General features: G+C 47.5%; 1 protein-coding gene and 1 long non-coding RNA gene across 3 annotated transcripts in view; both read right to left on the bottom strand.

Moving 5' to 3' along the window:
• The window catches only part of LOC142046763 (uncharacterized), a 32,368-nt gene extending 25,652 nt beyond the window's left edge, over positions 1-6,716 (bottom strand). Inside the window, exon 1 of the long non-coding RNA XR_012655770.1 lies at positions 5,838-6,716. This is a non-coding gene — a long non-coding RNA (uncharacterized LOC142046763). The remainder of the gene's footprint in view (positions 1-5,837) is intronic.
• A 1,593-nt stretch (positions 6,717-8,309) lies between these two features.
• The window catches only part of NAT10 (N-acetyltransferase 10), a 35,316-nt gene continuing 26,731 nt past the window's right edge, over positions 8,310-16,894 (bottom strand). For both annotated transcript variants that reach the window (XM_032770692.2, XM_032770694.2), the window contains exons 25-29: positions 16,432-16,551; positions 15,202-15,300; positions 14,673-14,746; positions 10,025-10,108; positions 8,310-8,731 (exon numbers count right to left, since the gene is read on the bottom strand). In XM_032770692.2, the coding sequence (XP_032626583.1) occupies positions 8,632-8,731; positions 10,025-10,108; positions 14,673-14,746; positions 15,202-15,300; positions 16,432-16,551 (477 nt within the window). In that variant the 3' untranslated portion in view covers positions 8,310-8,631. The remainder of the gene's footprint in view (positions 8,732-10,024; positions 10,109-14,672; positions 14,747-15,201; positions 15,301-16,431; positions 16,552-16,894) is intronic.

The following is a 16,894-nucleotide window of genomic DNA, read 5'->3' as shown; positions in this document are numbered from 1 at the left end:
AGACCCAGCTAGACGAGAGTCTGATTGGGTGAGGAAGCACTATGTTTTGCCCTATGTTGGGGGTACATCCATGCTTCATTTAGTCATAACAATATAAACCCCTTTGCATAAAGACTGGCTAACCATGTATTACAGGGCCAAAGCTCACGTGATTCTCTGGAACTCTGTTGGCTCTCAGGCACTCTCTTCAATGCCCATCTCCTACACTAGAGCAGCCATGGAAGACAAAATGTTTGGAGACAGGGCCAGTCTATAGTGCCTGGTCTGACATTTCACAGATAGGGCTCTCAGGTGAACCCAGGCTCATGCTACAGCTGTAGAGATTTCATGCAGCTTGTCAGAGACAGAGATCATTTCCAAAAGTGGACTGCAAATGTAGATTTCAGAACCAAAACTCCCCCCACCCCCACTGTAGTCTGTCATTCAGGCCACCTCTGGGCTGGTATTGATCACATAACCACTGAGCCCCTCAGCTAGATTGCTGGCCTAGTTTACAGAGCAGTCACAGCCCATTGCCCCACAGCTGCACTCGGCAGGAGTGGCAGGTCATTAGACAAAGTGAAATTCTCACCTCGCTTTGTTCAGTCTCCCAGGGACTCCCACAGCCCAGGGAGGGGAAAGGATTTTACATCTCAGCTGTCACCTCACTTTCAGTTAGGCTTTGCTCTGAGCCAGGGGAGGCCTTTTTTTTTGTTGACTGCCAGCCTCTGGCGCCTGCCTCCGCGACTCTGCTCTCACCCTAATGTAGTTTCCAGCTACACAAACCTTGTGGAAAATGAGTCTAGGCGCGTCACCAATACAAATGCAGCCCTATAATCATGGGGTCTAGATGTTCAGAGAGCTTAAGGATACACTATCACAAAACCTAGATGGAGGAGAGGATTAAGGACCAACAAATCTCACTGCTTTTACCTTGCTTTCTCCAATACCAACATATGGCAACAAGTACATTTACATTAAAAAAAAGAAATCAAACAAAACCCTCCACATACTATCAAATCAATGTACTGATGCACATGCTTCTCCCTCTAGGGGGAGGAGATAGGCCTGCAAGCTGTCATTGTCTGGTCAGCTGACTGCCTATTTGACCACAGTCAAATATCAACTATTCCAGCAAGAACATGCTAGTGCAGGCAGCAGCCCACCATTCAATTGTAGCATGGGGCTGTTTTCATTTTTTAGAACTTGTGTTTCATTGTTTTGGATTTTACTTAAGTAAACTTTTTTGGCAATTAGACACAAGTGTGGGAGAATATAATATATTGCAATTGTTATTGTTCTAAGAAGTTAGTGCTCTAACTATTTAACCAGATAAGTGACCGATTATTTTGGTCCAGTCAAATGCCCAACCCCAGGATGAGACACCAAGCGACGTGACACAGATCTGTAGCCACACTGCTTAATGCCCTGCTGGAAGGCACTCAGATACTATAGGTATGAGTGTGGTATAAAAACAGCTACAGAAGAGAATAAAGATGCTTTTCCCTCCTTCCCACCCCTTACTGTATGCATTGCTATTTAAGCCAGAGGGGCTCCCTACTCTAGCACATTGCTCACATTCAGGCCTCAGGGCCATAGGGACTCACCTCCTATACCTGGAGAACAGGCCAAAGGAGCACCCTGGCAGATCCTCAGCTCCCTCCTTACCCACCACCCCCCTTCACAGCACCAGTTCTGTTTCCTCCTCTCCACCCAAGCTACCTCTCCTAGAGGTCAGGTAGGTCACTCCAGCTGTCAAAATAGCTCATAGGTCTCCAAGAAGGCAGGCTGATTCCACTGACAACTAGGTCATGCCTATCCACCTCCTGCTGAGAGAGCTGCTCAGTTCATACATGGCTTTGCCATTTCCTTCCAATTAGCCACTCATCGCAGGCTGACAGGGTCACTGCTGCACACAGGGGAGAGAGATCTACAGCAACAGCTCAGCTCCTACCTCGACATGCTGGGCCAAGGCACCAGGAGACAGTTTTGAACCATTAGAGGACTGGCCTTAAGGCTTTAAGTGGGTTATAGAAACAGTCTGACAGCACTCACACCAAATGCATTACAGGAACTGTCAGGACTGAAGGGGAGGGAGGGCTACTGGAGAAGCACGTGCAGTTCAGCTGGCATGGCCCTCTAAAGCGCATGCAGAAAAGGGACTGCATGTCCGATTCTTCTGGGTGTCCATAATGCCCTCCACTGGTGAACACATACACAGAAAGAGTAACAGGAAAGCACTCTTCATGGACATATAATCATAGAATATAAGGGTTGGAAGGGACCTCAGGAGGTCATCTACTCCCACCCCCTGATCAAAGCAGGACTAATCTGCAGCCAGATTTTTACCCCAGTTCCCTAAATGACCCCGTCAAAGGATTGAGCTCACAATCCTGGGTTTAGTAGGCCAATGCTCAAACCACTGAGCTATCGCTCCCCAATATATGGAGATATACCTATCTCACAGAACTGGAAGGTCATTCAGTCCAGCCCCCTGCCTTCACTAGCAGGACCAAGTACTGATTTTGCCCCAGATCCCTAAGTGGCCCCCCTCAAGGATTGAACTCACTATGCTGGGTTTAGCAGGCCAATGTACAAACCACTGAGCTATCCCTTCCCCCAGTGAATGTTAAGGGCTTTTTGCAGGGTGGGGGTGGGGTGGAGAAGAGTGAGGACCTTCTTTTGTCTGTAAGAAAAACAGATCCCATTCTATCCTCTCTTTGCGCTCGGAGATGAGTTGGGAGGACGGGTGAAAGGTCAGAGATTAGGCCAGAGTACAATGGCCAGGTGCTGGCAAGGAAGAGGGAGCATTAAAGTCAGAGTTTAAAGGGCAATGCATAAGCCAAAGAGAGGAATTGAGTTTCTGAAGCCACCAGATAAATGGAAAGAAGTTCCTTTCTAAATGTCACATAATGGGAGGCTATTTAGAAGCACAGAGAGAGAGTGGTGAAGCAACAGATTTCTGACCAAAGGGGCTCTGGGCTCTGATTTTGGAGGAGACACTGTAGCAGGGCAGGCCTTAGGGGTGGGCCACGCAGATGACTGCCCGGGACACCATGGTCAAGACAGAGGTGCACACTGTGCGGAGTCAGAAGCTGCTCCCAGCTAATGAAGTGCTGGGTAGGGGGTGCCCAGATTTCTCCCTTCTCTCTCACAATGGAGGAACATTGCGGGGAGAGGGCGAGCAGTGACTCTCAGATGCTGCTCACCCCCCAATATTCCTCCATGCTCCCCCAGGGACCTGGGGGGAAGAGGGAGGCCTGAGAACAAGGAGCAACACCAAGCGCTCCATGCATCCAGGTCAAATTTCCCCACCTGGGCTGTGCTGTGCAGCGAGCATCACAAACTGATGCTTTTCTGCCTTCTCCTTATGCAGCCCAGGTAGTAAAAGTGACCCAGGGAGTCCTGACATGGCTCCTCCCTTCACTGCCCCCTAGAGGTGTGTGGTGGAGCGAGCGAACAACAATGCCTGCTGCTCCATACATTCAGGTGGGCACAGGCGGCAGGGCTCAGGACGGGGGTGCAGGGGCACCAAAATGCAGGTTTGCCCAGGCCTGCACAGTGCTGTCCTGGGGAGACTGCTACAACTAGCACAGACCAGCCATGGACATTTAAACCTCTGGCAAGGAGAGCAGCTAACAGGAGAGCTGCACTAGTGACAGTACAACAGTGGCAGTGCTTAAGATTGATTCTTACAGAAAAGGGGAACATTTGGCACTTGGTGGCTAGAAGAACAGTGAAACCTTGGCTCTGCCTAGGAGATAAAAACAGGGCAGCAAGGAAACCCTTACAAAGGTACTATTGTAGCCTCAGTAGCCAAGAAAATTGCCCGTCTTTGAACTGGGGGAAAGTAAAATACTAGACTAACTCTGCAGAGGAGTATCTGCCCTTATTTTAGCTTCTCATGAAACTAGATGGATGAATTTCAACAAGCCCTTATTCTAAGCTGCAATTTAATCTACTTGACTGATCTAAGGCACAGACAGGGAAAATGTGGTTCAACTAAGCTTGTAAAAATCTGGTGCCACTTATTGTAGCACTTGAGGTTTTTTGTTTTCCAGTTTTCCACAAGTGACTGATGAACAGAAGGAGGGATCCAAAGGAAGTTAGTGATCACGAAGTTTACATACTCCAAACAACTGGAAAACAGCTCAACTGTGGATACACTCCCTTCCTTGCAAAACAGTCAATATTCTGCTGAGATAAAATAGTATCTATCCCATGAGCTGATTAAAGCAGTTACTTGTTAACGTCTCAGAAGTGAGAGCCTCTGACCAATTTCAGAGAAATTAGGCTGTATCCAATGCACATTCAATAGAGCAAGAATATATAACCAGAGAAGACCAGAGAGAGCTTAAGAAAGAAGTCGGATGAAGAGCAGTTAACAGGTCTACGCTCTTACATTTTGCTGGTTTGCTTAAAGAATCCAGTTGAATCTTACCCACTTGGGATGCTAAAGGTTTCAAACCCACTTTAGGGTCTCCCCAGAAATAGACATTTCCACAACCATGTCCTGAACAGCACAGGCAATAACAGTTGTTACAGTAAGAGTATGTTACTCATATATGCAAAAAGTGTCACTTGACCAATGATATTTTCATATATTGTAACTATGTAATCTGAATTAAAGAATATTTGAAAACTAGATAGGGGAACCTGCCAATGTAACACATTATTCCTGCAATGCCTGGCTATAAAAGCAAAATGAAGCCATTTGTTTGAAAAAAACATGACATTGTGATTTAGCAAGCTGTTCAGGTGATGTATTATCCTCACCTGGACAGAGCAGAGGTGGTCAACCTCTAGTACCCTGGCAGGCCAGGCCTGTTTACCTGCCGCATCAGCAGGTTCAGCGGACTGCAGCTCCCACTGGCTGCGGTTCACCGTCCCAGGCCAATGGGGGCAGCGCGAAGTGCCGCAGGCTGAGGGATGTCCTGGGTGCAGCTTCCCGCCTCGGCCTGGGACAGCAAACTGCAACAAGTGGGAGCTGTGGTATGCCGACCCTGCCAACGTGGCAGGTAAACAAACTGGCCCGGCCTGCCAGGGTGCTTACCCTGGTGAGCCATGTGCCAGAGGTTGCCGACCCCAAGATAGAGGTTCAGAGAATTTATGTATCAGAGGGGTAGCCGTGTTAGTCTGGATCTGCAAAAGCAGCAAAGAATCCTGTGGCACCTTATAGACTAACAGACATTTTGGAGCGTGAGCTTTCGTGGGTGAATACCCACTTCATCGGATGCATGTAGAATTTATGTGACTTGCCCAAAGACACAAAGGAAGTCCAGGGTAGGTAGGAGTGATAAAACCCATGATTCCTAACTCCCAGTCTATTGCGCTGTGTATGAGACCATAATGCTATCGGTAACATTTACAATAGGGGAGCAGCCAGAGGCCCCGAGCAGGCTAAAGGGTTAGCCATGGGAGGTTCCTTACAAACTCAGGCAGACCATGTCCCTGAGCTCCCAATCTAAGACAAGCAATGACAGATAGCTGGGAGAGACAGAGACAAAGATGTGGTTTATAATACACATTGAGATATTTTTAGTCTTGGAAATAAATATCAACTTCCCCAGTTACCCCACAACCCTCTGCCCATTAGCCTCCCCTTTAACACAAGCTGGCTTCTGACAGACATCACAGCCAAATGGGCCCTATAACAGATTTCATCTTAAACTGCACAGCTCTGAACCCTGTTAGGAGGACTATAGTTTAAGGATTCCTACAACAAGCTCAGTGGTTTTCACCAGTTCTCTGTTTTAAGAGGAAGGGTTTCAGTTAAAGTTTTCTGGCCTGGAGCAGGGATACGCAATAATATAATGGCCAACAAGACATTCAGTGGGAATATCATGGGGTCCACTCACCACAAGGGCACCTCCTCCTGGCTGCTCTGGGGATTAGCTCCTTCCCAGTGCAATGCCCGCTTCTGCCACTCATTTGCACACCCTGCCACGCTTCTGTCTCTCTGGACGACTCAGGGTGTTCTCTCTTCATATCTTGGCCTTCTAGCCAGAGCACTGTAATCCCCTTCCAAAGTTAGTAAAGTCCCATTGAACAACTGTCCCAGGCAGTCGTCAGCTCCACTGCTCAGTCTGTGCTACTTTCCATGGGGCTGGTAGGGAAACCCAGGCCTGCCCTCTACTCTGGGTTCCAGTCGAGGGGCCCTATATCTAGCACTGTGGCCTGCTTTCTCCCTGATCCTGTTGCTCTTTTCCTGGACTACTTCCTACATCTTCTGGCTCCCAGGTTTACCAGCCCAGACTCCCTCTTCCCAAGGAGTCACCATAGACTACTTAACTCTGCAGCCCCAAACGTATCGCCCTTCTCCCAGGGAATGACTGCAGCCTGCTTCCCAGCTTTCTGCCAGCCCCACCCATCCCTTCTCAGCTGGGCTCCATCTTCAATCAGCCTCTCAAGCCCTGGCTCTCCCTCAGGTGCAGCCTTTCAGGTTAATTAACCTAATGGAATCTGCTCTGCTTTGACCAATCAGATCACACTTCCAGAGGAGCAAGCAAAACAAGCAGAGACACCAATTAAATCAATCAATCATTCTCAATTCCACACCAATCATTTAACACTAACTCTAGGTGCACAGGTCAATCCCCTTCCCACTCCTCCTGGCCCCACCCAAAGCGTAAAGGATGCAAGTTATCCGTGACACACCTTGCAAAGTCTTGCATTGCAGTAACTATCCCTAGACCAATGAGATCCAGCGCCCTCTGGAGTCATCAATCCCGAGTCAGCCACAGGGGAACCCTGCAGCATAACACAGCACACTCCAGCCCCTGCTGCCCAGAAGCAGATAACCAAGGTCCAGCACCCAACTCCTGCCTCCTGGATGGAAGCATCTTGTTCTGTCAGTTGATGGAGCAACTTTTCTACGTATTGGTGGTGGGGTATAAATGAAATTTTCAGGGCACCCAACTCCCTGATATATTGGAAAGGAAATTTTGTTGCAGAGCATTCTTTCAAATTGGTTAATGAAAGGGAGACACAAGCACTGCGGTTAGCCTTCCTTGTGGTTAACACGCCTCTCAAATCCAAATAGCTTATTGGGGAGAAAATGGTGCATGCCCAAGTGGAGACAGCTGGAGAAAACCATTTTTTAAGAGTTTCATGGGGAGGTAGGAGGGACTCTAGGGTCAGTGAGGTTTTCCAGCAGCAGCAGGAGGAGCAGGTCAGGATCCACAGCCTTTCGTAACTCTCACCCATCTGTAGCATAGGGCTCTCAATACAGTCTACCATTAACAGCTCCCAGTCCTCTTGGGCTGGGAAGCAGCGGTAAAGAAGGTGGGTGACATAAAAAATACATGCAGGGGAGGGAATGGGCATGAGATGCAAAGTGGGGAGCAGGCTGGGGGGGGGAGTGTGTCAGTGAAATAGGAATCCTTATTCTGTGGCAGGAAGGGAGGAGGAAATGGAACTTCAGCTGCTGCATTTGTCTGCAGTTCCGTAAGAGCTAAGGTCTGCCCACTCACTGGAGTCTGTGATAGGCACAGACACAGAAGAGAGCAGCTCCACCACAGAAACCCCCCAGCAGAAGTGGACACGAGCCTGGGCAACACAGACCTAGTCCCAAACGTAAAAAGAAACCACAGGTAAGCGGAGACCTACTGCCTCATGAGTGGACTGTTGAGTTGCTTGGACAGCGCCTGCTGCTTGAGGAGAAACCAATGTAGGCGAGGAGGCTGGTTTCCTGGCATTGGAGCGGATGCTGATTTTATGGCAGTCTCTGCATAATTTCCAGACTACAAGAAGCCAAGCAGACAGTGATAGCTGAAAGTATACCAGGCAACATGGAGCCAGCAGGGCCTTCTCTATTTGTCACCACGCAAGCTTAGGGAGTAAGGAAATATTAGGACCATCTACTAGGTATATCACAGGGCAAATCCCTGAGCTACCTGAGAAATAAGGGGTCTATAAGCCACTAAGAATGAGACAGAGGCATCCTTATTAGGGATTCCTCTGGAGAACTAAAACCAGGAGCTATAAGCTTTGTTTTCCAAACAGAAATATATATAAACATACACTGCAAGCTCCTTAGCACAAGGACTGTGGCCACTTTTACATGGCACTGAACACGCTGCTGATGCTCAGTGAATAGCAAAGCCCCACACGGAGAATGGAGCTCATGGCTCAGTCTGAAAGCAGAAATTATATTGCTTGAACCTGACATCATTCATAACAGAAAGCAGATGCAGAGAAGGGCCAGTAATTAAACACACTAAGGTGTATTAAAATGCTAGCATGCCACACCACATAGTAAGGCACAATAAAAGCAAGTGCTCCAAAAGGCCTCCCCCTCCCCAAAATAAAATAAATTAAAATACCAACACTAAGATGAGGGAAAGTTGTTTATGGATTGATTAGCCCTGGGAATTGACATTTCCTAGCCATTTAGGCACCCTTGTAATAGTCTAGTTTGTCGTGTAGTGCCTCTCATCAGACCAGTCTCTCCAAGCACACAGTATAAAAGTCCCCATAGGCAGCATCTCCTGGCGATGTCACTGTATTTTCCTTAATATATTCTTTAAAAGGGCCTCCAAGCCCTTCCCCTCCAGACACTGCTTCTTCAAGAGAAGTCCTTGCTTTAAAAAGGGAATGGGGCTCCCTAGACAGGAGCTTGCTCCTGGTTATTCAAGTCCATCATTTTTAAAGTCATTTCTTCCACTTCTGCTTCTGCTTCAGATCTTTGTTGTTCTTAAATTTCTTTTGTTGTTTCGGTCCTTTTTCAATGTCTAGTTTTCTCTTCTTTTCACTGAGAAACAGGAACAAAACATTTGTTAAAGAGAATTTCAATTCAACAAGGGAACATCTGCTACATGGGGGAGAGGCCTCCACAGAAACTTTGGCTGCCAAGCTGCCAACGGAGAAGGTGTGAGGGAAAAGAAGTGATCCTGTTTCTTGGCTCATTTAAAGCAGGACTGGTGAGAGCACTAAAGAATATGGCCTAGATTTTTTGGTGTCTTGTGATTGAGTGCCCAACTTGAACCACCTTAAAGTAGCCTGGTTTTCAGAGGGTTGGTCCTCAGAACCTTCTTACAGTCAAGCCTCTTGAAGGCATCTCACATTGGGCACAGAAACTAGGGCACCCTAAAATCATTACGCACTTGAAAACATAGGCATACAAATAACAGTCCTCCACTGGGCTTAGGCTGGGGGTGGATGGATCAAATGTAACAAATCTGTGGAATCTCCAATTTCAATGACATTTTAAAGGTCCTTGTATGTTTTTTTAAGATGTGTAGGGGCTCATTTACTGCTTCCAGCATTCACAGAAGCAATGTGTGTGCATACAAAGCAGAATAAAGATCCACAATGGGCAACATATTTATTCCTGTCCTTAGGCCTCAAGAAGAACAACGTGTATGACAGTGCCATCCCATAAATCCCCAGGGGAACAGATCAAGAAAGATTCCATGATGACCTGTGCAGGAGCTGAAAGAAGGAAGATGGATGAAAACCATGTTAGCGAGTCTAACATTTTCAGTTAAGAACCTGACCCTATGAGCTGCTGAACCATCTGCTCCTAAGGAAGTCACAGGAAGATGAGGGCACTCAGCATCTCAGAGGATTAGGCCCTAAATTAAGAGGATGAATTTCTACAAGCTTCCAATGGTGGCAGCTGCTGCCAGTGCAGAAGAAAATCAAATGGAACAGGAGTAACTCTTAAAAGAATTACCCCCACCAAAGGAGAATCAAGACAAATTAGTTGCATGGCCAGGGTGAAAAAGTGGGGTTAGTTAGGATTGAGAGATGTACCAGACTGGCTAAATAAAAGCCAAGATAGGATCAAGTTATAGAAAGGAAGGACTGTTTTTCAGAGCCACACTACAATCTTATTTTCTCTACTCAAGGGAAAACCCAGCCTACTTGCTATTTACCCTCTCTGATCCCTGTTAGGAGTATACGTAGAGCAGCAAGATATACAATTCCTGTGCCTTTAACTCCTCATCTTCTCTCTACATTTAAGCATTACAATAAAGCAAACTGGGAAGGACAGATCCACTGAAGAGAGGTGCATGGATTTAAAAAAAAACACTTTCCCAACCTTTTCAGGCTCACAATTGAAGCGTTCTGTCCTGCTTTCTTCAGCACTTCGTTCCATTCTTCATCATCACCCCGGATTATATATCTAAGTGAGAGGTGGAGAGGAGAGAACAAAACAAAACTAAGTCTGTTTAAAGGAGAACAACTGAAGTTAATTCTGTCCACAAACTGCTACCCAGCCAGTGCTTGTGTCAGCATCCAAACAGAAGGGAGACTTTCAGAAATAAAGAACTGGTTCAAAGCAGAACCAGATGGCTCAGAGGGATCTGCAATGCAGTACACAGCCATTCATGACTACATCACTGGTCTGAATCCAAACTAGGTCAGTGCTGACCAAGAACTTATCATCCAAAAGCTGTTCAGTAACAGATGTGAAGCAAGTGGTTTCCTTCAGCTGCCCATATTGTGAATGTTACCAAACTGCACTTTTATGGCAGCCCCATCACAGAGGCAGAGAACTGAACGGCGGCAGACACACATGCTCACACCCCACCTTCCAGTGGAGGGCCAAGGTCAGTGGTTTTCCTTTGCATATAGGAGACATACACTGCACCTGCCCAAGTAGTAAACTCTTCCAAGGAGAGAGGTCTTCAGGCTCCATGGCTTTTATTAATCTGGCGGCCGTCACCAGACCTACATACACTATTGAAGACATCCATCCAATGTATAGTTTCCATTTACAGGATTGGGGTTTTGTTTTTAAAAGTAAAGCAGCAGAAGTTAGTGCTGCACAAAAGATGAAGACCAAGGATGCATACAGCAAGTATTCACCAGGGGAAGTGAGTTAACTAAGAACTCCTGGATCAATGGCACACACAAGAGAGCTCCATTGTAGAGACGGTCTGGGGTGTTGTAGCCATTCTACTGCTAATGACTAGGAGTAAGACTGAGCACTAGCACAGGGGAACCGAAAAGAAGGGGGCCCAGGATATTATAACTTGAATGTTTCCTTTGAGGAGGAAGGCCAGAAAGACAAATTCTGGTCTTGTTATGCTCTTGTCCTGTGCTCCTCCCTATGGTATCCAAATGTTTGAGACACAGCATGCAGCTTTAACTAAGGAACCACACAACAGAACTGGACTGCTCATTCCCTCTACCCCAAGCCTCTGGGGTCTCAATACAGAAGTTAGCTTCCGTTCAACCTTATATTAATGCTGGATAAAGCCTTTACAGCTCTCTCAGCTCTACGATTGTACTTCTCTGTAATCCGCCTTCAAAAAAAAAAAAAAAATCGATTTTTCCAGGTTGAGGTCTGGGGGAAATAATTTAAAGGAAAAGCAGCAAACCACACTGGGCTAAGAGGAGAAATGAAAGTAGTTTGAAATAATCATGCATATCCACATCCGTCACATCAGGCAGACAACATAAGCAGAGATTTTAAGCAGCTTTTATTCCCCTTCTTAGCTTTGTTAGTGTTTGCTTTGTTGATTTAGGGCCACAATAGAAGACATTGCTACAACAATATTCTTTGAACAAATGAACAGTTTTTGCCGGATAAAGGGAAGGACTGGTTCCTGTTAGCTCAGAAGGAAGAAACATTTGCTGGAGTTCTGTGAGACTCACAGCTTCAGCAGCCTTCAAGCTGACTAGCTCCACAGTAATTAACAAGCAGCTGTGCAAAGACATTTCAGGCAACATTAGGTTTAATCTGCCAGTTAATAAATGGAAAAAAAAAAAAGGTAGAAGAGGAATGATTAAGTCAGTGCTGACAAGGATACTTCTCTACTAGAGCTTTCATTGAAGCCGAGAATAGCTGAGAAGGACAAGTATAAGTCAGGAGTCCTAAGATGGTGTAAGAGAGAGTGGGACCATCTCCATGATTTGGGGGAAGCTAACGATTAAGACTACGAGTTTGTCACAGATTCTGTGACCTCCACGACTTCTACAGCGGCCAGTGCGCCTGGTTCAGAGGTAGCTCAGGCAGCCCCTGCACCAGATGCTCCGGCTGCTGCTGCGGCAGTCCCAGGCCATGGCGCCCCACTCTCCCCTCCAGCAGCAGCAGCAGCGTTTGGGTGTAGGAGAGGGTTGGGGCACCGGATGGGGTGAGGTGGTCTCTGGGCGGTGCTTACCTGGGGGGGGGGAGGGGGGTCCCCGGAACTGACGACATCCCCCTCACTTAGCTGCTAGGCAGAGGCATGGCCAGGCAGCTCTGCACGCTGCCTCCGCCCAGAGCTCTGGCTTTGCAGTTCCCATTGGCCAGGAACCACAACCAATGTGAGCTGCAGGGGTGGTGCCTGCAGGCAGAGACAGCGCACACTGCAGAGCTGCCAGGCCATGCCTCTGCCTAGCAGCTGAGCGAGGGGGATGTCGTCACTTCTGGGGACCCCCCAGGGGACCGCCCAGAACCCATCTCACCCCGTCCTGTGCCCCAATCCCCTTCCACACCCAAACTCTGCTGCTGTGGGGGGGTAAGGGGGAAGGGGCACGGAGCCACACACCCCTCCCCCCTCCACCAGCTGGGGTCCCAGGTCCCCCTCCCCCAAAGTTTTAGTCAGGGGTATATTAAAAAGTGAAGGACAGGGAGGGGCCATGAATTTTTGTTTATTGCCCATGATCTGTCCACGACTTTTACTAAAAATACCCCTGACTAAAATGCAGCCTAACTAAGGATTATTCCTAGGAGCATTGGAAGCCATCAGATTAAAACAGCGTATGGTTAGATAGCTCGATTTATTATCTCTATTGCAGTATCATGTGGAGGCCCAACCAAGATCAGGGCCTCATTGTGCTGGGCACCATACAAAAACAGTGCAAGAGAGTCTCTGCCCTGAAGAGTCTATCAGCTAAACAGGAAAGAAAGGAAATGAAGGCAGAGAGCGATCTAGGGACTGCCCAACCTCACACAGGAAGTTTGGCAGAGTTGAGCCTGAGCCCAGACCCAAGTCTCTGCCCAGTGCCTTAGCTTCAAGACCAGCCTGTTCTCTAGTGCAGGGGTTCTCAACCTTTTTCGTTCTGCGGCCCCCACTCAACATGCTATAAAAACTCCAGGGCCCAGCAGGAGGACTCTATAAATAGGCAGAGTTTGACTTCCAGTTGACTTTGAGACAGGCTGGGTGGTGGGGAAACACAACCAAAAAAATAAAAAACTCAGAAGTCTGAAAACTGCTCAGGCTGCAGGGAGGGGGCTAGCTAGGGGCTGTGTGCAGGCAGGGGGGGAGCTCAGGGTGCAGGGAGGAAGCCAGCTAGGGGTTGTGTGCAGGCAGGGGGGAGCTCAGGGTTTAGGCGGGGGGTAGCTAGTGGCTGTGTGCAGGCAGGGGGGGAGCTCAGGGTACAGGGAGGGAGCTAGTTAGGGGCTGTGTGTGGCAGGAGGTAGCTCAGGGTGCAGGGAGGGGGTAGGTAGGAGCTGTGTACCGGGAGGGCTCTCTCTGCGGAGGTTGCTCCCTGAGGGCTCTGTCAGCCCCGGAGTCAGGACCCCTGCCTGGGGAGCTCTTACCAGCTGCCCCAGAAGTCAAAGGGGCCTGGGAGCTGCGGAGCAGCCACAACCCCAGGCACCAGCAGCAGATGGGGGAATGCCATAGTTGCCTGCTCCATGGCACACCAGCCAGGGGAGCTGCTATCCTGCACTGCCTGGCTCTGGCTTCTGACCTATAACCTGGCCAGAGGTTGGGGCTTGGGGGAGAGGAGGAGGTGGGGGGAGCTGCCCCCAGGGCTGCCCCACTCTGGGTAGAGCACTGCAGTTTGAGAGGGAAAACCCTTGTGGCCACCCAACTGCGCCCATAGGCTCAGAGCTTCTGCCAGCAGGAAGTGCTGGGGCTCCCAGCTTCAGCCCCATGCCCTTCAGATCCAGGGGAGGGGGCAGGAGGGCTGGTTCGCCAGGGCTCCCAGCTTCAGCCCTGTGCCATTCCTGGCTTCAGCCCCACGGGGGCACTAGGCCTTGGGGCTTCATCTGCAGGGCTATGGCCCCCCTGAAAGGGCTCGCGGACCCGACTGAGAACTGCTGCTCTAGTGGCCATCCAGTTGCACAGTTGGGCAGGCAGACGTAAAGGAAGCCAAAAATCACTTTTCCACACTCACACCATGTAGCAAATCAACCCTGGCTCCCAGTGGTTTGCTTTTACCACTGAGGCACGAGGCTCAATAATGCTGGTAGGAAAAGTCACAGGTAACTAAATAAGAGAACTGAGCAATGAGGCTGAGGATGGGAACTAGACAGTTCCTGTCCACACTACGCTGCCCAGGCACAAATCTCAGCTCCTGTGTTGAACGGAGTACAGCTAGATGGCCAGTGCCAATGAGCACTGATTTCTATTACCAAAACTAATTTTAAAAAATGAAAAATTAGCTTGAGAGCAAGAGGCATTTATCAACAGAGACCATTATTAATTACCTGTGATTAACAGACGTCTCTGAAAACTGTAATCACCAGGTGCCAAAAACATTACAAAACAGCATTTATTAGATACTGCAGAATAAGAAGTTCAGCCTGTGTGTCTTGACAAACACCATGACTTCAAATTTCTGATCTAACACAAAGCTCAAGTTACTAGCTGACAATATGACACAGATGTCTGCTTTGAAAGTGAGCACAAGGTTGTTGTGTATTCCTGCCCTACCCCCCGCATGCAAAGGTGTACTGCACCTGGAGCCTGGGTATTCAAACTAGATTCCTAGGACTATTTGTGGTGAGACTTATGTGAATAAATTCTTACTGTGAAAAGTCCATGTCTTTCAGCTTCCCCATTTCTTGCTTGTGTTTTTCCTGGAATTCCTTTGCTGCTTCTTCCTGCATTGAAACATCCCAGAGAGACACTAAGTTTTATGTATGTCAGTAACCTGTGTATTACAAGGTAGTCTCCTAGGTCCGAAATTACAACTCTTGACTCCCCTCCCATCCAAAAGGCAGTATGTCCAATGAACAAAGCCCCAAGCTCTGAACTGGGTGTTTCCCAACAACCCTTCCCATTTTAATTGTTTTTTGTAGCTGCATTTTAACATAATGCAAAGGTAAGGGAGGGAGGATTGGTGCACCACAGTATAAGGAGAAACATAAGCACAGAAATTATGACACTTTAAAGGCAGTTAAAGCTTGCAAAGTTCCATAACTATCATAACAGGACAAGTATGTCATGCACTCCTTACACTGGAAGAAATCCAGCTTACAAGTCTCCTAAGTTAGAGAAAACCCTCAAAGAGATCTGACGTGCATATTGGAAGCTTTAGTAGCATGATTATTATTACCAAGTCCTCATTTAAAGATTTCAGGGTTGGCTCCATTACAACTTCCTTTGTAACTGCCATCTGCTCCTCCACAGCCTTCTCCTGGATCCTGCTGAACAACTGAGGAAGGAATAAATTAATATGATGGGGCTACTGGTGTTTTCCCATAGAAGTGCTTTAAAAAGGAATTAAGAATAGTTTGGCTTCCCACTACAGAACTTCTGTAGTCTTTGAAATATGAACAAGGAATTGGGTTTTGTTTGGTTTTTTTTTTGGAGGGGGGGGGGAATTAAGTGGCCACTTTCTGTGAAAAAATGAAACTCAATGCCCACTTCTTGAAAGCAGAAACAAAGACAGCTTAATAAAAAAATAAAATCAGTCATCCAACGTCACTTGAATGAATGTGAGAGCTGGTGGTTCACAATACACCTCACTTACGCAATCCCAACTAAACCATTAATGTGTGGAGGAAAGTACTGTAGATTTCCTCTCTTATAGTCATTCCTTCATGTCAACTAAAAGAATTCTGTGCTGAGCAAGCCATCTGTAAAGCGACTGACTTGCATTTTAGGATGCAGAAGCTCTGCCTATTCAGTCATTGCATTAACTTGCTCAGGGGACTGGAAAATTGACAAGGAGCCTTTTATTCTTATGGCACCAATCTGAATCTAGCCCATGTTATTATTGGAGGAAAGTATTACCCATCTGATAATGATCTAAGTGAAAAGAGTTGGTGGCCCAAGTCAAATTCCTCATGGACAGCCATCCACCACCACAGCGGACATCCTTGCTGTAAACCTCATCAGAGGGATCAAGGAGACTGGAGACCTGACCTATAGCCTTTCCTGGATATCTACAGGCTTCACTCTGTCCTACAGTGATCCTAGAGATGACCAATTCCAAGGCAGATTGAGACATTGAGCCTGGACTGTTGTATCAGCTTCCTCACCACCTTGCTTACTGGACATTAGAGCCCAAAGCCTCCTGCCTTCAGTTTACCACCTTTCACCATTTGAAAACAAACACAAATATACATATTGTGAGGGGGAGCATACAACAGAAACCTCCACCACAACCACCTACGTTTGCCACCAAGTACAAGACATTTCTTTACAATGAACCTCTAATGAATTCTTAGAGACAGGCTGAGGATACGGGATTCTGATCCAGATTCCTCACACTACGAGGCTCAGGCCTGGCACTGCATTGAGCCCAACTTGAGAGAGCAAAGCTTGACCATGATGCAATTACCTGGACGACCTTGCGGATGATCCTGTTGAAGAGGCCCATCAGCTGACTGCTGGGCAGTTCTATCTCTTTTTCCAGCACATCCACAGATTTGTGTTGCAGACCAATCCCCAGAAGAAGGGCCTGGAGGATAAGATTTTTTTTTTTTTTTTTAAAACCCACAAAAGTTAGGTTCTCCCCCACCTCCCTGGATTTTACCACCAAAGTTACTGGTCCAGCAAAATAATACAAAGCACAACAGGTGAGGTGTTCAGAGTTTTGTATGAAATATTGGAACTCCCCGAAATTGCTCCATTCTTGATGGGCATCACTACATACATGTTTAGTCCAGTAGTGCCTCCTGCTCTCGCTTGTTGCTTTTAGCTAGTATTTACACAGCACTTTAAGCATATGCAGTGCTTTGCAGCATGTGTAAGAGAACAGGGTCCCTACAATCAGATTCAAGGCAAATACAAAACACGGCAGA

This window comes from Chelonoidis abingdonii, chromosome 4 (genome assembly GCF_003597395.2).
Source record: "Chelonoidis abingdonii isolate Lonesome George chromosome 4, CheloAbing_2.0, whole genome shotgun sequence".
Classification (NCBI taxonomy): Eukaryota; Metazoa; Chordata; order Testudines; family Testudinidae; genus Chelonoidis; species Chelonoidis abingdonii.
This window is presented reverse-complemented; position numbering and strand designations above follow the sequence as displayed.